Source organism: Epinephelus fuscoguttatus, linkage group LG21, assembly GCF_011397635.1.
Source record: "Epinephelus fuscoguttatus linkage group LG21, E.fuscoguttatus.final_Chr_v1".
NCBI lineage: Eukaryota > Metazoa > Chordata > Actinopteri > Perciformes > Serranidae > Epinephelus > Epinephelus fuscoguttatus.
This window is the reverse complement of record NC_064772.1, coordinates 18125332-18152767: the sequence shown is the minus strand read 5'-3', so window position 1 is coordinate 18152767 and position 27436 is coordinate 18125332. Positions and strand designations below refer to the sequence as shown.

General features: G+C 40.9%; 2 protein-coding genes across 3 annotated transcripts in view; both read left to right on the top strand.

Annotated features, from left to right (window-relative positions):
• The window catches only part of ube3c (ubiquitin protein ligase E3C), a 32292-nt gene extending 16509 nt beyond the window's left edge, over positions 1–15783 (top strand). Inside the window, exons 17-24 of the mRNA XM_049565006.1 lie at positions 1747–1844; positions 2540–2672; positions 4699–4946; positions 8318–8530; positions 11176–11364; positions 11475–11541; positions 12829–12959; positions 14617–15783. Of these exons, the coding sequence (XP_049420963.1) occupies positions 1747–1844; positions 2540–2672; positions 4699–4946; positions 8318–8530; positions 11176–11364; positions 11475–11541; positions 12829–12959; positions 14617–14787 (1250 nt within the window). The 3' untranslated portion in view covers positions 14788–15783. The remainder of the gene's footprint in view (positions 1–1746; positions 1845–2539; positions 2673–4698; positions 4947–8317; positions 8531–11175; positions 11365–11474; positions 11542–12828; positions 12960–14616) is intronic.
• An 8142-nt stretch (positions 15784–23925) lies between these two features.
• The window catches only part of dnajb6b (DnaJ heat shock protein family (Hsp40) member B6b), a 33977-nt gene continuing 30466 nt past the window's right edge, over positions 23926–27436 (top strand). For both annotated transcript variants that reach the window (XM_049564870.1, XM_049564872.1), the window contains exon 1: positions 23926–24079. The gene's annotated coding sequence lies outside the window, so the exon portion shown is untranslated. The remainder of the gene's footprint in view (positions 24080–27436) is intronic.

Below are 27436 nucleotides of genomic sequence, written 5' to 3'. Positions count from 1 at the left end.
AGAACAACTCGACTGTTATGCAGATACAGCACTGGTGTACAGCACAGAGCTAATCTATTGGCAGCATGTGAAAATGTCGTGCAGTAATGCTTGTGTCAGCTTGATAAAGAGCCCAGGAAATCATCCTAATTGCTGTCCAAAGTCACCTTCTTCTTGTTTGCTTCTCATATTCTATAGAGCTGTGCATTGATATTAATTCACTATATTATTATAGTCATCTTTCTAGTTTTTATCTATAGTAGATCAAGGGAATTGGTTTGAAGCACATTGAACTGTGCTTTGGTGTAGGACTATAAACTGATTCTCCCCAAACAAGTGCCTAAAAAAAGCCTTATAATGTAAAGTTTTTATTTTTTTCCGCAGCACTTCAGAAAAGACATTAGCACTCCCTGTTTTAAGTGAGATATATTACCACATTCTCTCTTCATTGACTCAATTAGGCACTCAGAGGAAAACACACTGACGCAGGCAGGGCTTCATCTGGCTCACTTTGAGCTGTCCCAGGTTTCTGTGAAGTATGGTGTGAAAACAAGCTGATAACAATGTGTGTATGATCTGCCTAATCCCACTCAGGGGCTGTATGGGATAAATTCAATTAGTGTGAAAGTACCTGATGAACTCAGCCACATCTGGTCCATGTGTTTGTCTGGCCTTTTCTCATTTCCTTAAATGGACAGGCCCATGGCTGATGAATGAGCAATGTATTGACCACTCTGAGGCCATATTTCTCCTCAAAGATGGAAACCTGATGGGAAAATGCAGATCAGATTGACTAATTGAGCAGAATAATTGAGCTGCAGTGGACGCAAAGTGAGGAGGGTGAAGAGCGGTTTAGCTATTGTGGCAATTTTTTTTGTGGGCTAAACAGTCTAATCCCCGAGTTTAATACAAAACAAACATCAGCTTAATGGATAAAGCAGAGCAGGTGGGTGGGCAGCTCACAGTTGGGTTAATTAAAAGGGTGTAGGATGGAAACGTCATTAATGGCTGCCCTGTAAGCAGTGGACTAGGGTTTACTTACAGATCTGAGCAGTGAGGAAGGCAATGATGCTGTCAGATGAGTATTAGACACAGAGGAAACCTGATGTTGGGAAGTATCTTCCAGATAAAGTTTCCCTGAGTAAGGCTGTTAATCCCTGTCAGATTATGTCCTGTCCTCTTGTAGTTGACCCTGACCTTTGAACCAAGACAAAAAAAAATCTTAATATGTGTCACTCAATTCTGAGGAAGCCCTGGTAGCCAGGAGAAACATGTTATTTTCTTATTAAATCAACATTTTCCATGATTGATCCATTACAAGGTAAGATTATTCTATTTTTGTGTTAGAAAAAGTAATTTACCACTATTAGAATATTTATTGGAAGTTGCTGTTTTTGATCAGTTTGATTTTCACTCTATTAACTCTAATTAAAAGAAAAAACAAAGTTTATTTGCAAGTTATTTTAGACTTAAATACATTACGATCTTTTTCATAATGAGTGCAATAACAAATCCTCAGATATACTTCAGTACTAACATGTATGTGCAGTTGAACTGTCTACGACAACACCGAACAGAGAACCATATATTAGAACACACTCAAAGGTAGCGTCATTCTCTGCTCAGGATGCTGTTACTCCACTACATCTTTACATAGCAAATAGTTGTTTGCTCCTATATTAATCCTCTGAATGTAGTACACAGTGCTTTTAAGCTACATCTACTAAGAAAATATTGGTTTATTGAATTTTGCTTGTCTTTCTGCAGTTGGTTTGGAGCCCCCACAGCTGTCCGTGTCTGAAGAGAGACATCTGGCCATCCTCACAGAGCTCCCTTTTGTGGTTCCCTTCGAGGAGCGAGTCAAGGTAATACAAAGCTGTTCCACATGCAACCACAAAAAAAGTACCGAGTTTGCAGGGTTCTCTGAAGAATTGTGTTGTTGCCGTCAGAATGAGGGCTCTAATATCGACATTCTGCATTTGCTAAATATGCATGCAGCTATACATTTAACATCCCATTTTGGAAGTGGTACAGAGCTGCAGTAGATCATAATGTTGCTGTGTAATTCTTCCAAACTGTGTGACTGACACTTGGGTAGTATATTGATAGAAACTACACAGCTTTATTTGAAGTATTTCACTTTTAAATATTATGAATTATCATGTGTACTATTGTGGAAATGATGATCAGTCCTGTCAGGATTAACCACAGGATGTTGGGCAAACGTCCAGCTGATGTTAGTATTTTAATATTAGCTGGTTGAGCTTACAGATAGTGTCCCTGTGATTTTTCTGTCTGAATTATGCCCCAGACGCCTGCCTTGATCTCACCTGTCAGTGCTTAGTGGTGCCTTGCTTGATCGGCAGTCTTCTGTTGCTTTTTATACCCGTTTCTCACCTTCTTTCTTCTTTTCCACCAAAAAAGGTATAACAAGCTAAAAAAGATGATCAAAGACAAAGGATGGATGATATATAGTCGGATCTATACTCAGAATTAAACAGTTTTACAACTGAGAGGATTTGTCACTGACCCTGCCACCGGGCTAACATCTGTCTTGTAGATCTTCCAGAGGTTAATCTATGCTGACAAACGGGACGTGCAGGGGGACGGGCCATTCCCTGATGGTATCAGTGTCACCATCAGACGCAACTACATCTATGAAGATGCCTACGATAAACTGTCTCCAGAAAATGGTACGGCTGCAGTTTAAATAAAATAACCTTTTCTACGTGTGCATTATTTGTCATGTTAAACATGTGAGACGAGCACACTTGACTTCATGTTGTGTAGAAAATGTGCCGCAGTGGCTGTGTTATTTCTTTTTAAGATGACAAGAACAAGAGGAAAGGAAGCACAGTAGGAGGAAACTCTTGTCATGCTCTATAAAATCTTAATACTGAGGTTGCGGTTAGCATTAAAGATGAAGGTTAGCTCTCTCCTTGTGCGGAGTATTGAATTTCGGTAAAGCATAATTGTGGTTCCGATTATTATAATGGACCACATAAAACCAGAATCAATTATTTTAAGTCACCTCTTTTGTGTTTGAATTTGAAAGGGCACTTTGGTGAGGGCAATCTGATTAAAAAGAGTAGTAGGAGACCTGAGCTGAAGACATGATCTATATCATTTATGTGTCTATAAGTTATAGCTGCCTTGATTTATCACTGTACATTAATTATTCTGAGAGATGACCTCTTAAAGAATTTGATTTGAATATTCTGCAGGTCAACAAAGTGCTTTCATGCAAAATGTTTGTTGAGAAAAACAACATGATACACTAAATATAAATGGCATTGGAATTATATTTTTATGTTTTCAATCCATTAAGGTGAGAGTTTTTAAGTGAACCTACCTGGATAAGGTAGTACACTGAAGTTAAAAATTAAAGAGGTTGGAGGTTAAACAAGAAAATAGACATTTGCAGATAATACCAAATTATGTAGATATTGTAGACTGGTAAGATATCCGGCAGAATTGCTGACAGATTTAACCTTGACTGATTTGGAGAAAACAGTCTCAAGGTTGAAAGTCATTCTACTGGACCCGTTGTACTCAAATCCCCTCTACTTGAAAATGACTAAAATCTAAGGCTAAAGCGCTGTTCACACCAAGAGCGATAACTATAACGACAACATTGTAATCATCCATATTTAGGAAAGTGATCCCAACAACATTACTTGCCACTGTAGTCGTCATAGATGTGTGGCAGACTCCGCCATCCACTTGAGTTAGAATGATTTTTAAAACTATATTTCTAATCATTTGTAGTTATCGTTCTTGGTGTGGACAGCCTTTAAGAATTCAAAGCTTTTCTAACAGATACGGAATTGGAGTAAAAAAGATTGTTTGACTCTGTGTGTTGTTTCTCACAGGCTGCAGTCTCACTGCTTCTCTTGCCTTTCACTTGCTGGTGTCATTTTGTCTCTCAGGAACACGTCATGTGCTTTAACTCATTGTTTTATTGTATGTTTTAATTATTGGTTTATGTACAACTATTTACGAGCTGCTGTCTGGGCCAAATCTCATTTGCAAGATAGCTTCTCAAACTCAAGCGGATGTCCCGGTTAGATAAAAATATCCTAGGGAAGAATTGCTGTTAAAACTGCTTACAGTTTGTAAAACAAAATCAGAACTTGTCAGCTTTGTTTTGTTACTACATTACAACACTTGTGAAATTGCCAATGGGGTGTATTGAGCTAAGCAAAAGCTGCCCACTGGCCCAGTTTAACTGATATACTGTACTGTGCTACAGCTGTAAATTGCAAATAGTATTGAATAAGAAATGAGGAGTCTGGAGAGTCGTTACTGGTGATTTAGGGCAGCTTTAGTTAAAATGTAGTTGTGTACAGAGTGTGTGATGAAATGTATGTTTTTGATTACTTTTCATTTTTGTGAGGTCTAGAACTGACGTGGTTCCCATTATGTTGTTTCTGACTTTTCCTACGTAATTTTAGGTTCCAGTTTATTGTTAAAACGTAATATGAACTTAAGCCTTTAAATCTGAGGATGAGATAAGAATCATTACAGACTGGGAAGGTAACCATCAAGTATTAGAAATTGAAGACACTGCAAGGCCAGGCTGTTTGATTCCTCTGCTGGAAGTTGCTGTAAAATGACTGTAAAGAATGAAAATGGTCTTTGGTTCAAATTGAACACTAAGTGTATTGTGACCTTTAACTTAACGACCATTCCTCCTCATGCTCATTGTCCTTATCTTAGAACCGGATCTAAAGAAAAGGATTAGAGTCCATCTGCTGAATGCTCACGGTCTGGACGAGGCAGGTATCGACGGTGGTGGCATCTTTCGTGAGTTCCTCAATGAGCTTCTCAAGTCGGGCTTCAATCCCAATCAGGGTTTCTTCAAGACGACCAACGAGGGCCTGCTGTATCCCAGCCCCGCTGCAGAGATGCTGGTCGGAGACTCCTTTACAAGGCATTACTACTTTTTAGGCAGGATCCTCGGAAAGGTGAGCCTCCAAAGTAAAATCTCATGAGTGTGATGTTAGACAGTCCCATGTCTTATTAGAAACCCTAAAATCCTTCAGGGAATACTTCACCTACCAAATTACCATGTGTTTGTCAAATACTACTTGCCCCTGGTGAACAAAGATTCCAAAAACTGAGAAAAATCTTGATGAATTGAAGTCTTATGGAGTGCAGTAAAATCCATGTCTCATTTATTCAGTACTTCCCAGACAGATAGCCACTTCTGACAGGGAACTTGACTAAAAGTGAAAGTTATCTTTGCTTGCTTATAAGCCTGACCCCTTTAACAAAAACAGTAATTTTACCTCACTGAACACAGGAGCTGCTGGTCTACGACTGCCTCAGTCAGTTAGTTTGTATGTGTTATTGTGTGACTTTGGTAAATCCAAACTAACCTGTTCAAACACCAGAGTCACACAATAACGCAAACAGTCTTGCTGAATGAGGTGGTGGTAGACCAGAAGCTCACTTGTTCAGCGAAGTAAAATTACTGTTTTTGTCAAGGGAGTCTGGCTTTGAAGAGAGCATAGCATCCTGTACAGTTCCCAACAAAGTTTCAACAGAGTTTTTTCACGAATTCATCGTAAAATGAAGGGAGTAATTGTAATATAAGCATGGACATTTGGGGGCTAAAGTAACCCTTTGAACTGAGGAGAAATGTTTGGAGATATTAAAGCTGCTGGTAAAAATAACAAGCAAATGGTAAGATTTAGTCCCAGACTACCGTGATTTGATGGTCAGTTACATCAATTAAGATCAACAGCAGTCAGTGTCATGACTGGCCTCGATGCTTATGTGCATTTGGAGGTTGTTTCGGTGTTTGTTCTAGAAACTGACAATGTTTAGAGAAATGGCCGTCATTTGTTTCTTGAGGTTAGAACTTTAACCTGGCACTCGTGCAAGCTTTAGTTTTGTTAATTAGCCCTGTGCATAATCTGTTGACGGCATTGTTTTTCTGTCGCTTCCTTCCTCTGATGGCACTATTTATTAGAGCCTAATGTTTCTAAATCATCCTTAATGCATGTGGTAGTGATTGTTTATCAAGATGCCTTCCCTGTGGGGGGGGACTATCATCTCAACCCGGAGAAGAATTACCTCATGACAAGCGGTCGCCTCTCAATTAGGGCTTCCATTAGCCGATGATTCCCTACCTCTTGTTTGTGTAGTGATTGCATTTGGCTGGCACTAAATCAGCAAGCCCACACAGACAGGACATAAATAAACGTTCAAAGCATGTGGTAATAGCATTTTGATCTGTTTTACAGTCAGGAACATCCAGGTCTCTCCTCTCTTGCTCGGTCCGAGATGGACCAGTCCACTTATCAGGGCATCGTAACTCCTCCTCCTGCTTCTCTTCTTCTTCTCTGTATTCTTCTCAAGTGAGAAATGATCAATCAGCAGCTAGAAGCCCCCGCTTCCTCGATATTGTGCTCTCAATAGCTAATGGTTCAGGCAATTAGGCAAGGGGAAATTAATTTGAATTTGACTTTCAATTAACCCTACCTTAAGTTCCTCTTTCTCCATAAAAATGGACGTTTGAGTGGCCATTTGAGAGGCGTATTGATATTTGTTTAGTGCCGTTATTGCCTGGATAAAAGGCAACCGTTTATATAGATTGGGATTGCATCACCGCTGCTACTGCTGCGGTGTGCACAGTGCACATTGCGGCTCAAAGGACACAGGAGATTAATATTGTTAATTAATGTCCGAGGCGTGCCATTGTTGTGGAGGTGATGTATTACAGGCAGGAGTGGCTTGTCTAGGGTACTCACTGAAATGGGATTGAACATCAGAATAGAGGCCGGTCATCATCCTTCTTCTTCACTTGTCCACCCAGCTGACAAGCTGAAAGATTTAAGCCACAAATTGTGAAAACGGGTTTCTTTGCTTTTGTGGTGCTATCCTTCCAGACTTTAGACTCAAAAGTTAATTTAATCGTGATGGGAGTGTTTGCTGACACCGTTTCTGTCAAAACCACATTTCTAATTATGTAATATGACCTGCAGGAGGGTTTCTTTGTGCCTCATTCATCTCTCATTAGTACAAAACCTCCAACCTCATCAGCATTGGCCTCTCCACTCGTAACGTGAACTGTGAGGGTGAGGAAAGTTTCATCCTCCTCCTCCTCCCGCTGTACTCACCACACTTCTGCACAGTCTCCTCTCCCTGATCTCTAGCGACTGATAGTTCCCTTTAGAGGTGTGGGAGGTTGGCACCCCTTATTAATAGAGATGCGTTTGAAAGGCATTATAATTTTATTGATTCTTAATGTTGTAAATTAAGCAATGTATTTGGCAGCTAACAGAATGCACCTGCAATGTTGTTGGCATTTATTCCACCTGATGGTGCCGCGATCTGCTTTAATTGCGTTGCCACTGCACTCACTTATATTAAAAGGCCTGGGCCATAATAATTAATTCCTTCCAGCCCAAGTCATTTTGGCACAATTTCTGGCAATAAACACTCATAAATAAAGTAAGTGGCATTGAAAAAATAAGGCTACAGGTTTTTTCCATATACTTATTGCTGCCTCTTCCCGGCATAAGTGTTATTGATAGGTTTCAAGGGGCCACGCGGCGCATATGGTCTGAAACGAGCGGCGGCCACGAGAGAAATACTAAGTGGATTATTTTGCATAAAAAATAGACAATGTTTGAAGTTGTGCAATTAACCTGTGTTTAGAAAATAGCCGTGATTTATGCGTATGTGTGTGTTTAAGATGCATGCATTATGGAAATCCTCTAGATTTATAATCCATTTAGCTGATGCGGTCAGGGTTTTTAGCGCTATCATTTATAAAGACCTGTATATTTTAATGCCTCCAACGGGCTCTTTTTCGGACTATTCCAGTACATTAGCTTTGGGTTTTATGAGTCACCTGCCCGGCTGTGGTTCTTAATGGCATTTGAGGTCAAGGTGAGAATTGGCATTTATAAAGTTTGAGGCGGGTTGAAACAGAAGCCTGTGTGTTTTAGATAGATTGTGTTCTGTGTTTTGCTCTCAGTCTCTCTGATGTGACCAGATTTACTATCTTATCACTTGATTCTTTGATATAAGAGTAGTAGGCAAATTTAATGTTGTATAATGTATGTTGTAATCAGATTTCTGAATGTGTACTCAATAATGTTGTGCTTGCCACTTGATGCAGGCTGCGGTCCATTTAGTTATCTCGCTTATCTAATCATCATATTTTATTCAGTGACACCCAAGCTATAAACAATTGCTGTGTTTAATGCTCGGAGCATTTTCTCATTTGCACTGATTGACTGGTGTTTGTGTGGGAAATTTACAAGATTGAAGTGTAGTCTTGTCCTGCAGATGTCCTCCAGTTAACAGAGACATTTTTCTGCAGGCGCTGTATGAGAACATGCTGGTGGAGCTGCCCTTTGCCAGTTTCTTCCTGTCCAAACTTTTGGGAACCAGTGCAGAGGTGGACATCCACCACCTGGCATCGCTGGACCCGGAGGTGTACCGCAACCTCCTCTTCCTCAAGAGCTATGAGGGTGACGTGGAGGAGCTTGGCCTTAACTTCACTGTGGTCAACAACGATCTGGGAGAGGCTCAGGTGACGGGGGTTTGGGATGGAGTCGGATAAATGATTCACATGCTCTCTTTTTTTTTCCATCTCTGTTTCTACTCCGGTCAGTACCTCTCATTCAGCCGTCTTTCCTTCCTCCTGTTTGGTTCCTCTTTGTCGCGTTAATAATTCATTTCCCTCATGATGTACCACTTTTCAGGTCTGAGAGAGATAAAGCACGTCGCCACTGTCGCCCTAAGCTCTGCTGCTGCGCAGGGAACACGGCAGCTCTGTTGACCATTCCACCTACCTTTACCCCCAGAAATTATCTCAGAACACGCCTGACAGAAGCAACGAGCTGCTCTTAAGCACGTCCCCTCCAAAGCTCAAGGCTGCGGAGACGAGCCGCCACCAGCACTCTGAGTCACCTGGGCCCAGACCTACACTCTACCCAGAGCCCCTGTTTGCTCAGGGCCTTAACGCGTCTTATTAGCTCTTCTCAAACAACACCTGAAATGGTCGAGTTACAATGTAGCCCTCCTGGTCGCAAATAGGGCATCGCAAACACGATAGGGAAAACAATTTGTGAAAGATTAGGCACACACCCGCGAGCAGTCTGCCCTGCATTTGCCCTCGTGAGATAGCCAAAGCAAGCAAGATAAGGACAGTAATTCTCTTACATTAGCACATAATCAGAATCCACTGTGAGGGGAGAATAAGGCAGAAAATGACTACCTGTCAGGGGCCCACATGCTGTACGCAGCATTCAGGGGATGGACAAAATAAGAGGAACACCTTACTTTATAAAGCAATTGTATTTAGTATTGCTGCACTGAACACCTAGCCTGGAAATCCAGACCCAAATCTAGAAAGATTTAGGCTGACTCGATGAGCGAATTCAAATTGTGCTCTCGCGAGAACTCTGGATTTCCAGGGTACTGAATACTTTTGTGAAGCTTATCAATCAGTTTTTGTTAAGAGTGCGTCAGAGAGGTGCTGATTCACATACACTGTAAATTTTGACTGTAGTTTGTACTTTTGTTAAACAAATATCATGCGGAGTGTCTGTGGCAGTCTGCATGTGACCACTGTTTCTCATTGTTGCTTTGGTCCTGTTTGACTCACGTCAAAAGTGTTTCACCTTGTGCTCTGGAGTAAATAGGCAACATTTTGAATGGAGTTTGGAGTTTTAATCCAGTGTATGAATACTCTCCGCCTCTTAAAGGGACAGTTAACCCCATAACTGCCTTCTCTCCAAAACCATGGAACTAGATGGCACTCAGCTTGTGGTGCTCAAAGCGCCAAAAATTACATTTGAAAAACTCAACAGCAATGTCTCTTTCCACAAATCATGGCCCAGTTACTCAAGATACCTTAATTGTTGTTAGCAGTTTCATGTAGGAACTATTTTCTTTCTACTGAACTCCACCTGCCAACCATTTTTTCACAACTACACCTGTTTGCACCTACTGCTGGCTCACCTAGCACCACTGAGCAAGCTAACGTTGCAGCTCAGCCGAGGATGCCAATAATGTTTACATCTCACGCTGTCTTAAGCTTGAGCCTCTTATCCATTAGTAGATGCATGCTTCCTTCTGCTCAGTGACTCGGTTGGCAGGTGTAGAAAGGAAACAGCTCCTATATGAAACCGCTCAGTCGGAGTCGGATCTTATCTTGAGTAACCGGGTCATGACTTCTGGAAAGAGACATTGCTGTTGAGTTTGTCAAATGTAGTTTTTGGCGCTGTGAACACCACAAGCTGAGTGCCATCTGGCTCCACTATGTTCAAGAGAAGGCAGACATCGCAAAACAATCTAGGCTACTGAATAGCACTACAGGTAAGAGGAAAATTAATTGTTTTGATTTGGGGGTGAACTGTCCCTTTAAGACATTTTCACCTTGCCACATAGTAAAATGTTGCGAAGTTTTCAGCTAATGCATCAGCAATTCAAGCAGTAACTGTTAAGCCTTTTTAACCATTTTAAGCTGCTTTAAAAACAGATGCAGATGTCAGATTTCCACCTTTTGTATTAGTATTTATAAGTTAGTATTTTGAATTTGTGAAGTTACAAACTCACAGTTGTAGAAGCAGGTCATTAAATTAAACACAGATCATGTATGTCACATGCAGGCAACCTGCAGTGGAAAAAGATGAAGATAATATTTCGTCCCCTCTGTAGCTGCTGTGGTGTCGTCATACGCCCAGCTTTATGAACAGAGATGAGCACATCCTATCAAGTGCTAACTGCTCTATAGCTAATGAAAAGAGAACTTGAGGCCAAATTGTATTGGACCAGATGTTCATTGGATGTGCTATATTTAGAAACACTGAAATGCACTTAACCACACACACACACACACACACACACACACACACACACACACACACACACACACACTCACATTGAGCTGTACCTTTAATCAGAGTGCTGTTGGAAAACATTTTAATTACCTTTCTGTGATTGAATTAAATCCACCTGGCACAATTAATGCACTTTCTTTGTTTGTTGGTCATCTGGCACTCTGGGCAGACCCAATAATATACATGATATCATCTGCATAATGAAATATGCAGTATGGCCACCCAACAGTGTTACTACTTATCTCCTATCAGAACGTGTCATATTTAAATAGACCTATACAAACTAAAACTGTGAGGAGACTTACAAATGCATTGTGCCTGTTGGACCCAGGTGGTTGAGCTGAAGCAGGGAGGCAAAGACATTCCTGTGACCACGGCAAACCGGATAGCCTACATCCACTTGGTGGCCGACTACAGGCTGAACAAGCAGATCAGGCCTCACTGCCTGGCCTTCAGACAGGGACTGGCCAACGTGGTCAACCTGGAGTGGCTGCGCATGTTCGACCAGCAGGAAATCCAGGTACACTGCGCGCATGACGAGCAAAACTGTCCGTCAGCCTGCAACATCTTTATCACTCACAGAAACTTTTAACTTATATTGATTTATATTTATCTACCTTTTTTTAATAGGTGCTGATATCTGGGGCTCATGTGCCAATTTGTCTGGACGACCTGAAGAATTTCACAAATTACTCAGGTAGGAGCTGATTTTAGAAATATAGTTTCACCTTCCTTCCACTCTTAGAGCCCCTCCAGTCACTTAATATTGCACTTCCATAAACCTGTGAGACTTACAGGAGATTTTAAAAAGTGGTCAAAATCTAAGCAGCAGTAGAGGTGGAGATATTCTTACTTGTAGTTCTAGTATGACTCATGCCCCAAAAACACTTAATCATACGTTTCCCATAAAGCAACTTATTCTTGTCTCTTTGCCAGGCCTTCCATGCTTGGTGAATACCCATGCCCTTACAGCCCCACACCTCTAACACAGGCTTTCCACTTAAGGGGCGTGCCATATCATATTGTTCACAGTAATACCAGAATATTTTCAATATGATAAGAAAAATAAATATTGTTATAACAGCAATATTCTGTTTTTTTACATAGTGACGTCACACTGTTGTACGGCAATAAAAAGCATGGCTGAAAGCAAATTGCTACCGGCTCCACAGTGGAGAAGTTACAAATAGGGGAGCAACTTCTGTAGTGTAGAACCAGGCGTCATTAGGCCTGGATGTCCTGAATGTTTTATGAAGAGCTCCCGACTGTCTTTGCTACTTTTCGCTCAGAGTAAACTCAGTAAGCGACTCCTCTGGCAGCAGCACAGCATCACTTCCTCTCCTCTCGTTGCACACACACAGGAACCACAGGAAGCCTGTCCTAATGTAAGCCTAGGTGAAGCTTGACAAAAACCTAAATATATATGTGATTGTGCAGTTGTCATTGTTACATATCAGCCTGTCAAAATAATTGCAGGTCTGTGTGTGTGGGTGGGTCTGATGGTCAGCACTGAATGACTGGAAGAGCAGAGGAGAAAAAACAGAGCAGACAGGTCCAGGTGGAAAAAAAATCCACTCAATCTTTTTGGATTTTTCCAAAAAAACAAGGACATCGCCTGTTAATTTAAAAAAAAATATATATATATAGATAAATGCAAGGGTACATTTTTCATATTTTGTGGTACTGCTACTTATATTTTGTATAAAATCTGGATCTCACTGAGTTATTGTTGTTTACAAAGCAACTGAGGGATACATTTTATTTTGTTTTTACTCAGTATTTGAAGCTGACATGTTAAACTATTACACTTATTTTGTTGAAATTGTATCCTCTCAAAATGAATAATCAAATATTTTCCAGTATTATTTTGCATCATCACAAAGGTTGTTATTGCAAAAATACCCTGAAATATATTATTTTAGGGATGTTGTATCCTCCCCAGGTGTTGGTTAAATAATGTAGTTTTCTCCATCATCTCCTTTAGGCGGGTACTCGGCCACTCACCCTGTCATCCAGATTTTTTGGGAGGTGGTCGAAGGCTTCACAGACGAGGAGAAGCGCAAGCTGCTGAAGTTTGTCACCAGCTGCTCCAGACCTCCACTGCTGGGCTTCAAGGTGAGGCTTCCACCAGACATGAACTTTCACCTCGCTTCATCTATTCTCCTTCCCGTGCTCACTCTGCAGACTGTGCACTACCTGTATCCTTCTTTGCTGGCAGGTTTTCCAAGCTCAACAGGAGGGAGTGTTCCCTCTTAATGGGCTTGTAATGAAAATACCTAGACTGATAAGAGCCCTCAAAATGATCATTTTCAAATTAGGTGGCGATAAGGCCGAGCCAATGTGGTGAGGTCTTATCTCCACGTCCACTGTTTTATAGTTCATGACCTTTGTCTGTTGAAGAACTCCTTCTGCAGCCCTGTATGTGTGGGCTTGGTCGGAGATCCTGGCTGGACAAATATTACCATTCATAGCTTTGGAGCAGCAGGTTGAACTTTTGAACTTTTCTGTGTGACGTGACAGAAAGCAGCAATTTTCTGTTACATGAACATACAAGGGAACTATATCTCCTGTACCTCTAAATATTTTTTTAGCAGTGCTGAATCATTATTGCTCCTATTTCTGAAATGATTTCCTAATTGGAAGCTGTTTCACTTTCTCACTGACTTGATTTGTGGGACACTTAGGTAGTTTGAGATAGGGGGGGGAAGAAGCAGAAAGTGTTGCTCAGGGCCATTAAAGAGTTTTTATGTCTTACTTGGTCTAACCAGAAGCTGTAATCATCGTATGATAGGTTTTAGTACTCTTTATGGCTGTCATTAGTTAAGAAAACCTAATTGCAGTTCTGCAGTCGAGTGAGAGAGGGACCAAAACTCTCCTCAAAATCCTTTGCCGCACCTCCTCTTGGGGTTTGAGAGTTGCCTTCCCTCCTTATTTAATCAATTTGACTTTGGCCAGCGTGTGGATGTCCCCCCCCACTCCTTCCCTGTCTCTTCTCTGGTCCGGAAAGGGCGGTAATTCGTGGGGGAAGCGGCCCCTGACCCAGCCCTCAGCCTGAGCCAGCTAAGCCTTAATTAGCTGTCGTGAAACGGCCCAGGATTCATTAGAGGAGAAATAGCTCTGTCAGGAGAAGCCATTTAAAAAAGATGATGGAAACTCTCTTTTTTTTCCAAAATGATAGCCGTGGTAATGGCACTTTCTCAATAAGCAACGATAGTTTAATACGGTAATTGTCAGAAAAATGGGGTCATTACGGCTAAGCCCCTGAAGAGCCATTTAATCGGGCGAGTATGGCCGCTGAACCGCGTACACTAACTTTAAATAGCGGGATGAAATCAGGGTGGAGGAGCTTATTCGTCGGCTCCGGCTTGTGATGGAAACGGTCCGTGTCACGGTCTGCAGATGAGGTGGCCTCATCACAAGGAGGCTTGATTTAAAAAATGCCAGATAGACAACATGAAATGACCATTCCTTCAGTGTCTCATCCAAGGGTCAAGCTGTGGGCCAGTTTCCCACTTAGTACCTTTCAAGCACTAACCTGATTTCCTAAATTTATACTTCCACTGTATTACCTTAATGTTAACGTCTCTCTTTTAACATTTATCCCCCTGTGGAGTCTGACATTTATTGCTTAATCGGGATTGCTTTGGACATTGCGATCATCGCTGACACGAATTGATTCACATCTCATTATTTGTCTGTCTTTAAATGCCTCAGAATGTTCTGGCCAATTTGTCAGGTGCGCATTAACAGCTTACTGTACGTGTGCACGCAGGAGCTCTACCCGGCCTTCTGCATCCACAACGGAGGCAACGACCTGGAGCGGCTGCCCACCGCCAGCACCTGCATGAACCTGCTCAAGCTCCCGGAGTTCTGCGACCAGCAGCTGATGAGGAACAAGCTGCTGTATGCCATTGAATCCTCCGCCGGGTTCGAGCTGAGCTGAGGGGGGCGAAGGCTTCTCTGTCCCTGCATCATTGGACTCGACGCCACAGTAAAGGCTTGGAAGAGAAAGACTTTGGAGTTAAAAAAAAACATATTGATGCACTGACCTGCCTGATTTACTGTGTTTGTTTGTGTGTGTGTGTGTGTGTGTGTGTGAGAGAGAGAGTGCCAAGCCGAAGCCGAGGGTGAGGAAATAATCACCTGCATACTGAAGAAAAAGAGGGTGCAAGGATGAAGCAGGGTAGGAAGCCTTTTTTTTTTAAAACCGTGTTGCTTTTAAATAAGTTAAACGTTTAATTACGTGTCAGAACACTTTAGAAGAACAGCGATGCGTTTGAATTTAGCGGGAAATATCATGCGCTGAAACAAAAACAAGAGCAGCAGCTGCTCTCTTGTGTAATCGAACATGAACGGGCAGTTATTTTTCACCAAAGATTAAGTGGCATCATATAAAAAAGGCAATATAAAGACAGAGGGACAGACTGTAGGACTCTAAAGCCACCTCGTGGTGTGCCAAGGGCTGCGGAGGTGGAGGAGCTTGTGTATAGCCATCACGCATTTTCATATAGAGGTCACCGAAACTTTTGCGATTTTCTCCTATGATTATTACTACTATTAACTGTCATGTCCGATAACCATGCTGTAAGTGTGCTCATGCCATCTGAAGTGTGGAAGTGGCTCATGTTGCTGGACTAAATTTGGGGGGGGAAAGTATTCTATAATTATGGATTTGTGAATATGTATATGTTTACAACTACTCTTGTATTATTCCTTTATTTAGTATTTGTACAGGTTTGTTTTTCTTTGTGTGATGAGTGGAGGCCTTGTGTTTTCACACATGCTCGCTAAGGTGAACAATCTCTTCCCTGGTCAGCGCCCTGACGTTTGCTCTGAGGGAGCAACAACAGTTGATAAGGCTCACAAATGATCAGTGTACAAACAGGGTGAGAAAAAAAAGGAGTGTATGGAAATGAATAAACCCACTTTTCTTTTTGCATTTTTCCTTCCATAAGTCTCTTTTCTTGTTGCTTGTAATTTACAGTAATGACCGAGACATAAAACAGTGCTTTGTGGGAAAATCTCCTCCTGAGTTTTATGGCCTCTGACATATAATTAAAGAAACATCCAGTTAAGAAACACTGAGCAGAACTATTCTGGCCTTGAGATGCATTATCGGCCCGAGCACAAATTAAGATTGTGTGCGTTTGTCATAAATCTACCTGCCCTCTGATGCGGTACAGCCCAGGAAGATATCCATCCCTCTTTGGACCGAGTCCATCTCTCCTCCCTGCTGAAACAGCCAACTTTGCTGCCCCCCTCTTCTCCTCTCAGAGCCCGAACCCCTCACATCCGCTGGGCCAGGGAACTCAAAGTGATAATTGGGTCTTAAAAACCAGACTTGTCATTGAAATGAGGGATTCATCTCAATTACTATGAGATTTATTTAAGACTATTACCTCGTGATGGATTATAACTGACAAAGTTAATGCAGGATGTTATGAATCATCCTCAGCGTGCAATATACTTTAGCTTTCTCATAGGCCTTTTAAGAGCTAATTGAAGCTTTTAGGCTTGTTTATCTTGCCGCAGAAGCAAGGAAGCATCAAAAATCACTCGAGGGTGATTGTGGATTGTAGCCTACTTTGCACAAGATTACTCCAAAAGTGCCATCGACTGTGCACGCCTGGAGAGCGAGCATTAAACCAGATGAGAGTGTGCCCTGCGTGGAGGCATTATCTGACAAGTTAATCATACCTGCTCCAGTCTTTAATGAACAAGCAACAAATCATGGGACAGGATGACATTCATAGCTGCAGGTACTGCATCAAAGAGAAAATATCCTGCACCCTCTCAGGTTGGGTTTTGTTATAAAACAGTGCCATCTGGTGGTCAGCCAGTGGTAATGCATGAGGAACATTTTGGGAAAACAATTGTGCGTTTATTGGACGCTTCATGTAAAATCCGGCACCTTCTCCCACCAGTGCCAGCTTATAATAAAAGAAATGATCTAAACCGCAGCTCATTGTGCTGGTGACCCCTTGGAAACATTTCAAAGATGCATAATTAATACACTTTGGCCGCCTGGTTGCAACAGGAAAGACCAGAAATTCAGATTTGGCTTTATGAACATGGAAACAAGCCCAAAAAGGTTTCAAGCAAAATGCAGGTTTATTAATTTGGCTTAGCAGCACATTAGGATAGCACCGTGTGTGTGTGTGACAGTGCAGCGTTAGGAGGGTGCGCTCTGCCTGTCCAGACATGAACAGGGAGTGGGCCAACCTTATTTGAGGGTTACAAAAATTTGCATGTGAGCAGCAGCAGCTTGGCCTCCGTTATTGAGGCTGCTTTGCAGTTTACAGTCGAGACTGATCACTGTTTGTGTTTTAACCTTCTGCATTTGTCAGCGTCTGAGTACGTTTAGAGAAAAGCTATCGACTGTATGATAAAAAATGACCTGTGCATGATATCTATTGCTGCGATTCCTCCTGCTCAATGAGTCTAATTAGATACTGACTGGCCATAATGTCCAGTATAATTAATAGCCATCTGTCATTTTCATTGGGTCTTCCTCTGCTGGCAAGAGCACCGGCCGGCTTTAACGGCAAGAACGACCTTCATTTTCCATTTAAAATCAATGCCAGTCTGTAATTTCAGCCTCAATTCGGTTCAAAACTGCAATAACCTGCACTGCTTCAATCTGTTTCTCTGGGTTAGGATGAGTTCAGCCTTCTGGTTTTCTTTTTTTTTGTAACCCAGATCCTCTGTATCCTGCCCAGTTTTTCTGAGCTGCAACTTGAAAATATGGAGGCCTATTCCTGCAATGAGTTTAATTGAAGTTGGGCTCTCATGTGTTGACTTTAATGGTATATTATGAAGGATTTTCCCTAAAAATAAAACAATGCATAGAGTCATACAAATGTAATCCCTCTCAGTCATCACTTATGACCCTCTTAAAGTGTGTGGCAGTGTATTCATCCACAGAGACTCTGCCCTCTACCTGGATTTACCAGTTTCTTATTATTTTGCAAAGTTCGGGATGTTCTTGAGCACTGCGTGTTTATGTGAGGTTTGGACTTTGGAAAAAGGTAACCACAAAGTACCAGGGACTGGTTGCACAAACACTAAGTATGACAATTAAGGCTAAGTTTCTCCCTAGCTGAGGGACTTACACAGTTGCACAGAATCACTCAAAGGGTTTCCTCAGTTAAGGAACAACATTGACTCATTTACTGTGTTGAAAGAGATTTTCCAGCAGTAAAAGTTTCCATGGAGACAACTTGTTTGCTTGGATTCACACTTGTGACGCCTGTTATCATCTCACAAAGTTGGCTTATGGTTAGATAGTGGAAAAATGTCAAGAAGAGAAGAAAACCATATTGGTCAGAGGAGGAAATGATTATATGTCAGGAGGAAAACAATCATAGAAAGCACAAACTACAAAGTAAATTTGATCCCTAAATACCACAAAACAGAAAACAATTACAGGAAGATTTTGCAAATCTAATCTGAAGTGTAGAATCAGTATATTAGTTGGGTTCTCCTGGTCGCAGAACACTCTTCTTGGGGTGTGTTAGTTTTTTTTTTTTATTTATCACCATAAACTCTGCCATGCTGCAGTTAAGATAGAGTCAGAGGTACCTTTATTTTTAACCTTTCTTTGGTTGCTAAGATCTTTTGTGAAACAGTCAAGGGATGTGGACATCGCCCTTCAAGATGGCGGCATGCACAGACGCAGTGGTCTGGAACTCTCAAAGGTGGAACTGTATTTTGTTGTTTTGTTTTTTAATGTGTGAGTGTGTGTGTATGCATGCCTGAAAGAATACAGTTCTCCAAAAGAAAAGACAACAACTTTTGTAAGTATAAGACGAAGAAAACCAGAAGTACTTAAGTGAAAATTTTAAGTAACCAATTTTATTTGGAGGAAACCTTAACTAGGACTTAAAGGAAAATCTTAACTTAAGATGTTTTGTGCATCTCGCCCCAGATCGTAAGCAGCAGTCATCCAAGAGGAAGATAAAAAAATTGCTGACACAGTGCCGAAAAACAAAACAAACACACACACACACACAAAATGCAAATAAAGCTAGGTCACATACCAAGTGGTTGGCTTTCACTTTTTCTGGCGATATTGTTTACAAACAGTAGCCGAAAATTCCTATGTTGTGTACCTTTAAAGCTTGTTCCCTCGCATCATCTAATACAGGCCCTACACACTGGTGAGGCTGTTTACACTTACTGTACCTGGTTAGACCTCTTCTGTGTGGGCAGGTATATCGTGACGTCTCCCTAGCACACCTTACACAATGATAATAATTATAATAAAATGTATTTATATAGCACTTACAAAAATCTGAGTGACCACAAAGTACAAACAATCAAGTAAACAGTGAAAGCCACTTCAACATGTGATTTAAGAGAAGACGTTAAGTTCCTCTGGCAGGTTATTTCACAATCATGGTTCCTCACAGGAGCAGCTCTGGTCCATTTAATCTAAAACACAGATATGATAACAGCACACAGATTCCTGTCTAAAGATACCAGACTGCGTTCAGGGTGAGCGTGCAAGGACAGAGATATAATCTGGGGCCAGGTTGTAAATGCTTTTAAAGTTATGAGTAGGATCTTGTAACACTTGTGTGGGTGTGTAAGACATTTAAAAGTTGCATTTAAACCATGTGCCAAGGCAGCTTGTGTTGCATGTTAGTATTTTACAGTTTTAACATAAGTCAAAATTTTGAGATAAGGAGCTTTTTCGCAGACATTTTGTCAGGCATGAACAGGCCCTCGCCTCCAATGCTGTATCCAGTTCTTTTTATACATCCATGCTTTTTACTGGGTAGCAGTGTTGCATTCAAGACCACCTAAACATCCTTAAATGTTAACTGATGATGTCTGAGTAACATAAACGTTAATGACAGCTCCTCTCCATGTAGTGTCCCAGTAAGCCATGCCAGTGAAGCAGCATATACAACATTATGGCCCTGGCGCTGTACATCTAAATAGATATAAGCCATTGTTAGTATTAGTAATACCTGTACTTGTTCTAGTACAATGTGTCATAGCTCCTCTGTGAATAAGGGTCTCTGAGGTCACAGTCACTTAAAGACACACTGTTGCTCCTATTCATGCACATTTCCCCTCTTTTATTGGCAGGGATGGTCCTCCACAGCAGTAATTTGTAGGCCAGGCTGATAATTAAAATAGTCATAGGTCACCTGTTTCCCACAGTACACGACAGATGGCGCAGAGAGCCGTCTGGCTAGTCCTGGTTCTTGCTCCCTGCATGCCAATCAGCCCAGTTCCTTTACTGGTGAAGAATATCACAGGCTCATGACAGGCCCCGTGTGTCAGTTCATGCACAATGCACATGTGTACAGTGTAAGCAGTCCTCTGTTCGCTGGGTGTGCTGGGTGTCATCATGGATGTGTGAGCAGGTCAGTGAATCAGCGCTGCTGTCGACGTTCGAAGACATGGTGCGTTCAAGTGCCCCTCGTAAAAACCTTCGTAGCAGCTATTCTGATGGTATTTGCTTTCAAACCAGCCTTTAAGTGAACAGGAGTGCAAACATTTGTGTTAAATAGCCTCAGTTTTAGTTTAGTTTTACTGTTGTCCAGACCTACCCCATGCTTTCAGTCCTCTGGTATACATTTATGTGAACAATGGGCTCTGATGGGTTATGCAACTTTTATTTTGCTCCCCAGTTCCAGAGCACAATAGCGGCAGAATAGAGGAACTGTCCTGTAAAAGTAGATCATCCATTGTTTATGCAATTAAATGCCTGAGAGGGGGGTTATCATTTAAAGGGGATTATTTAATTTCCAAAAACTCACAGTGTATGTACAACCAGAAAAAGTTTTAGTATTTGAATATGTGGAGTGGCGTTATGGAACAGAAAATGGAGCTCAAGCAATGTCCAAGCATGCACCAATTTAAGATAAGGTATAAAGACATGATATTCAGGATATACACATATATACACATACATATATATTGGTAGAATATATATTGTGCTCATATTTCATATGTTAGACTGGTTTATACTTGTAAGTCAGGGATAATTGGTAATTTATATCATATACTAAGACAGGTTTTTGTAACAATGGTACCTTTAGAAAGGTTTAAGCTATAGGTTTATCTATATAGGGAGGCTGTTTTATTTCACTCCATGACTTATGGAGAGGGTGGCACAGTGGTGTGGTGGTTAGCACTGTCGCCTCACAGCAAGAGGGTTGCCGGTTCAATCCCGGGTGTGGGAGCCCTTCTGTGCAGAGTTTGCATGTTCTCCCCGTGTCACCGTGGGCTCTCTCTGGGTACTCCTGCTCCCTCCCACAGTCCAAAGACATACAGGTTAATTGATAACTCTAAATTGTCCGTGAATGTGAGCGTGAATGGTTGTTTGTCTCTATGTGTCAGCCCTGCGATAGTCTGGCGACCTGTCCAGGGTGTACCCTGCCTCTTGCAACCCCCAAGAGGATGAAGCAGTTAGAAGATGGATGGATTTCATTATTTGTAAATATTGCTTTTTTCTGTCTGTTTGTTTGTATGTTCATGTGTTATTTTTTTACATGTAATATGATAATATCAATATCAGTAAATTCAAACTCAAAATAATGTTAACTTAACAAAATATTATTTGCAGCTATCTCTTCCCTGTGGCGACACCATACAAGAATTCACAAAAGAATGTTTCATGGCCTCATCAGTCGTTAGATAGGAGAAGGTTTCAGCCTGGGCCATAAAACCAGAGTTCTTCTTAAATACTCTGATTGTGACATAAGAGTTCAACACAAAGAACCCTTTGTCTTTACTGGTGCCACAGCAGTAATAATATGACTCCAGCATAGTGCAATATTTTTGAACACCGTGACTATATGTTTTTTGTTGGTGTTGTTGTTTTTTTTCTCACTTTAGTACTCATTTGTAATCATAATTGTCTAACAGTATCTCCCTACATGAGCTACACAGTTTTGAACATTTGACGCATTTGAAAGAATGCATTTGTTTGTACTGGTGATGCTTCAGTTGCAAGTAAGACAATTTCATGTCAATCCAAGCAAGGGTGGGTTTACTGACTACGAGGTCTGTGGAGCAAGAATGAGGTGTGGGCCCTCCCTGAACCACCCAACCTATTTTACCCAGATTTCTAAAAAATAATCAGTATTCCTACACTGGAACACTGCCTTGCCCCAGATTTCTTAAGCTAGTTTGTGATAACTTGATTAACACATTTGTTTGGTGTGATGTCAGTGGTGATATGTGCGCTGTGCTGAACTGTTGTGTTAAAGAGGGAGCTGAGCTGGAAGGCAGAGCTCTTGATTTACATTTACCTTCCAGCCCTTACCTATGTTCATGAGCTTTGGGTAGTAACCTAAACAATGAGATCGTAGATACACACACAGCCAAAATGAGTTTCCTCCACAGGGTAGCTGGGTTTAGCCTTAGAGGTAGGTTGAGAAGCTCAGAGTCAAGCTGTTGCTCCTTTGCGTCAAAAGGGGCCAGTTAAGGTGGTTTGGGTATCTGATCAGGATGCCCCCTGGGTACGTCCAACAAGTAGGAGGCCCTTGGGTAAACCAACAACACGCAGGAGGGATTACATATCTCATCTGGCCTGGTAACACTGCGGGATCCTCCAGGAGGAGCTGGAAAGCATTGCTGGGGAGAGGGGCGTCTGGAGTACTTTGCTCAGCTTGCTGCCCCCACAACTCAGTCCTGGATAAGTGGATGAAAATGGATGGATGTTTAAGAATACACACAATGTAAATGCATTATCACCCCAAAATAGTAAAAGTCACCAGAATAGTTTGACATAGAAAAACATGACAAGTTCTCAAGGTTAGGTCAAATGTACAGGTGGACTGAGCCACAGCTGCACTGTGGATATTAACATTTTGGTCTTTTTTTAAGATAATTTTTTTTGGGCATTTTAGCCTTTAATTGACAGGACAGGTAAGTGTGAAGGGGGAAAGAGACAGAGAAGGAATGACATGCAACAAAGGGCCACAGGCTGGAGTTGAACCCGGGCCACTGCAGCAACAGTCTTGTACATGGGGCGCCTGCTCTATCCACTAAGCCACCAACACCCCTATGTCAAACTAAATATCACCAGACACCTGAAAGGATATCTATAGTGAGGCAAATTTGACAACTAATTCCAATATCTGGCGAGGATTTAAATGGAAAGTAAGATATTTCTGGACCCCACAAGTACCAGCTCAGCGGGCTCCATCCAATTCAGAGCGTTGGAGAAAATGTGGCCCACAGATTGGAAACCACATTCATATTTTTTGGTCCTGCACCAAGTTAGGCAACTTCCTAAAGGATGTGTTAGATGCCCTGAGAGCAGTGTTCCATCAAAATATCCTCAAAGATCCAGGGGTGATCCTACTCAGAGCAATCCCACTCTATTACAAATCCTCTCACATTTAGATGGTTGAATCCTGAACCTCCAGTGTACAACATCTGGATTAAAAAAATATGGGGACTGTATAAGATGGAACAAATCACATATGCATTGAGGTTTATTCATATGCAATTCATAAAGAGGTGGAGCCCTGTAATGAGTTTGTTAATGCAGTAAGGGAACTCTAAAATCCATACCCCCTTTCTTTTCCCATCCCACTTTTATATTTTGAAGTTAACTCTGTTTATTTACATTTATTATCTTCTCTTGCTTTTCCCTAATCTTTTTTCTATCTCCGTTTGTGAATGTGAATTTCTCAGGTGTGGGATCAATAAAGTTTTATCTTATCTTATTGTTTCCTCTCTTTTTACTCGTGGGTGTGCATGTAGTATGCACACTCACACACATTTTTTTTAAATTCATTTATCACTATTATTGGTATCTAATTATATTTCTTTTTCCTTGCAAATTGAAATCTCAGGAACATCATAGTGCACTTGAACACTTCACTGTACTTGTCTTAGACCAGGATAGCTGTTTGTATATTTGATCAAAGTACTATGTCCTATGTGAGCTATGTAAAAACTATATTGATTGTACAGAATGCTGAAGCTGAAATAAAAAAATAAGTTTAAGAAAAAAGATAAATTAAGCCCAATTACCCCTCCAGTCTCGTTTGAAGGGCAACCGCTGCCCATTCCTGTGCGTGGGAATTCCGATATCCGACGGTCCCTGAAAGCATCAGCAGCATAGTGGGCTAGTCGTTATCAGTAGCCACACCACCAGCAGCACCCAGCCACCAGCGACTGCAGTCACACACTCCTCACTCGGGTGAAGACGGGCAAATTGCGACGAAAGAGAGGGCCTTTGAGCGGACATTTCCTTTAAACAGGTGAGCGCTTATTTTTACAGATGTTAGCAGTGTGTGTCGACGCGGTTTCACCTCGCTGAACGACCGTTGGAGGTGTTTTCAGGAGGCGGTAAACACAACGGAAACGTTGCATGTGGGGATGCTGTGGTGTCGCAACCTGATGTCCCCCGCTGCCGTCGGCGTCATGAATTATATATATTATCATTATTATTTTATCACAGATGTAGTTTTCAGTTTGGGGACAGATTAAAGTACCTGCTGACGTTAAGTTAAGCTAGCCTGAAACATTGCTAAATGTGTGGAGCTCCTTGTTTATGCCCGGCTTTAGCTAACGTTACCCCAACCGAAATAATGACAAGTTAGCAGCTAGCTACAATATTAGCTTTATTAACACAAATGCTGTGGAGCTTATGATAATTGTAAACGTTTTGTAAAGCATGTAATGGAAAATATAAGATATAAAGATAGTTATATGTTTGTGTCACCAGTCCAGACTGTGCTAGTTGGCGAAGGTCTGTCAGTGCCACTCCAATATTAAAGTTAGGACTATTTTTAGAGATGCTTTCACTTGTTATGTAACGTTTTTGCTATTTAATTAATATGTTTATGCTTTTTGTTAATACAGCTCATAAATGATAATTCGGCTTCAAGTCTGCTGTATGTAATATCTGATTTTCCTGTTGATAGCAGCTTCTAGAAAGTTCTGGGAAAATTATCTACAGTAGAAGAAGACATCTTTTTTTCAGTTGGCATATTCCCCAAATTAGGCAAGGATACTATATTTAAGTATATATTAATAAATTAACTTTATAGTTTCCTTTAATTTAGGTTAGAGTTTGTTTTCACTGATGGTTGTCATTGATTACAGACACTTAGGAGAGAGGAAGTACTTCAAGGACTTAAGTAATCACATGCAATACTATATTTAAGCGTAATAAAGTGCAGAAATATAACACTGCAGCTAACAGTATTTCCATTATTGCTTCATCTACTGGCTGATGAGCCACAAACAAAATCTCAGTTTCAAGGTATGAAATGTAAATAAAGATGAGAAGACTTTACAAATATGAGGCTGTACTGCTGAAACAACAAATCAGTTAACAGTTGATTAATCTCACGTCTTTTACCAGGTAAAATAGATGCTATTTCCAGCTGTTCAAATTTGAGCATCATTGTGCATTTAATATTTTTAGTTTTTAACTGTTTGACATGTCATTGAGAAAACATCGTTATTGAGATATGAGAGCTTGAAATTGACATTTTTCACTCTTTTTCTGGCATTTGACAATCTCATAAGGCTTTGACAAGCAAAGTTTGGTATTTTTACTTTATGGTTATAGATATTAAAATCTGTTAGTTAATTAGGATTGTATTACTATTATCTATTTGATGACCAGACTAGACCCCAATTCAGTGCAATAAAAACAGGAGAACAACTGCATAACAAGTAAAACCAATGTGCCGATGAGATGAAACGAAACCTGTAGGATGCACTTAGACAGCATTTCTTGTTTGCCTTTATCCTAGAGTTTGACTTGAGATATGTGACGTGTGTAAATACTGCCATACAAAGGTTGAAAAAGAGGTTCTTGGTGTGACTCCTGAGGCTGACCAGTTTGACCAGTTTTGTAAAATAAATTAGTCAGGTTTGACCTGTGGTTGCCCCTTCATTATGAGTTGTGGGTAAATCAGAATACAGTGCTAAAAAGTGAATAAATTCCAGTTAAGTTGGTGTTTGGTTGACCATTATCAATACAGATGTAACAATTATTTGTGGCACAATCAGCTTGCCAGTAATGTTTAATAAAGTTTTTGAACCTGTGTTGAATGAAATACTAACCAGTGTATGGTTGCTGCCCTCTGAAGCAGTATTTGCTTCTCATTATTTTGCCAGTTGTCAAGAAAAAACACCCAGATCTTATTTCCTCCCCTGGAGTTCCCAAACATCCAAATGTGTAAATGGACTCCCTGTACAAGAGGACAGTGCTCACTGCTGTTTACAGTAAATGAGGTCTTCACAGGATGATGGCTTCTTAGAACATGTTACACTAATGGAAAGTAAAGATAAAAGTCCCCTAGAAAACTCAGATGAGCTGCTGATCATGTGCCAGCTGTTTAGTTTTTGAATCACAAACTCTTGATATGACTCACTTCAGCTAGATGAGGTAGATGTTTGTTAGTGTGTTGTGCTTAGCTGTCATCTGTGTCTCTCTTCTGTCAGTTGTGATTTGTGTTAGGAGTTAGTTTCCGGCTACTCAGAGCCCGTTTTCGTCCAGTGCTTTTGTCTTGTTAATGTCAGATTTTTAGTGGTGTTTGAGAGCTCTTGGACACTGACAGACCTACTCCAGCTGCCGTTGTTGATTGCAGTCACAGTGACGGTGACTCTGTGTTAAATTCGAAACAGCATGAGACTGGGTTTGCAGGTAAAAAATCAAGCCTGTAGGGAAAAATTGGACTTTGAGCATAGGGACTCTAATTTGTAAACTAAAACAGAAACCGAAATACTGGAGTCTAATCAGATATTTTCGTCACGAGATAAAACCTAGAGCTGCTTTACAGGTAATTAACTGGGGAATTGCTGTGCTGACATAAATCTTGGAAGCTTTTACAACACCGATTCACCTTTTACGAGACCATACTCTGATTATCTGCTGATACTGCCCTGATGTTGCATATAGAAAGTATGCAGTTGCAAGACTTCAGGGTTGATGATAACTTGTGATGGGGGAAATTCCAGTCACGTTGTAGGCCGTCAGTGCTTATCTGTGTATGACAGTATTGAGTTTGTGGTGAGATGTATTAAATATTTATTTTTATTTTATTTATTTATTTTCTTCTAAGTGATACAGCCACTCAATGTACACTTAAGCTAATATAAACCCATATTAAAATCAATAAAGCAGTTTAGAGCATATGGACTAGTGTTTTGCATGATGTTTGGACTGTTAGTGTGGATGTCTTGTGACAGGAAGGTTTGGACAGCCTCTAAATACTGAAGCTGAAATACAGTATCTATCAACAACAGGCTGATGTTATTCAGCCAGCACTGACTTTTCACAAAGATATAGGATTTATATGATGTATATGTTGACAGAAATGCAAAAAGAAGTTGCAGCACAAAGAGTTATTACTGCAATTTATGACTTGTGGTGTTTCATTCATATTTATAGTTATTTAAAGTTTGCCAACCAACCAACTCTGTAGATTTATGTTTACTGTTGCTATAATCCTAACTAAAATCTATCTGTAAAATATACTGCCTCAGTGAAACTCATCTACAGTATATGATGTGTTTATACATTATGCTAGACACTTTGGTTTAATGATTTTTGAATGCGGGTGAAAACTTGTTCTAACCTGTTCTTCAAGGCTTGGTGT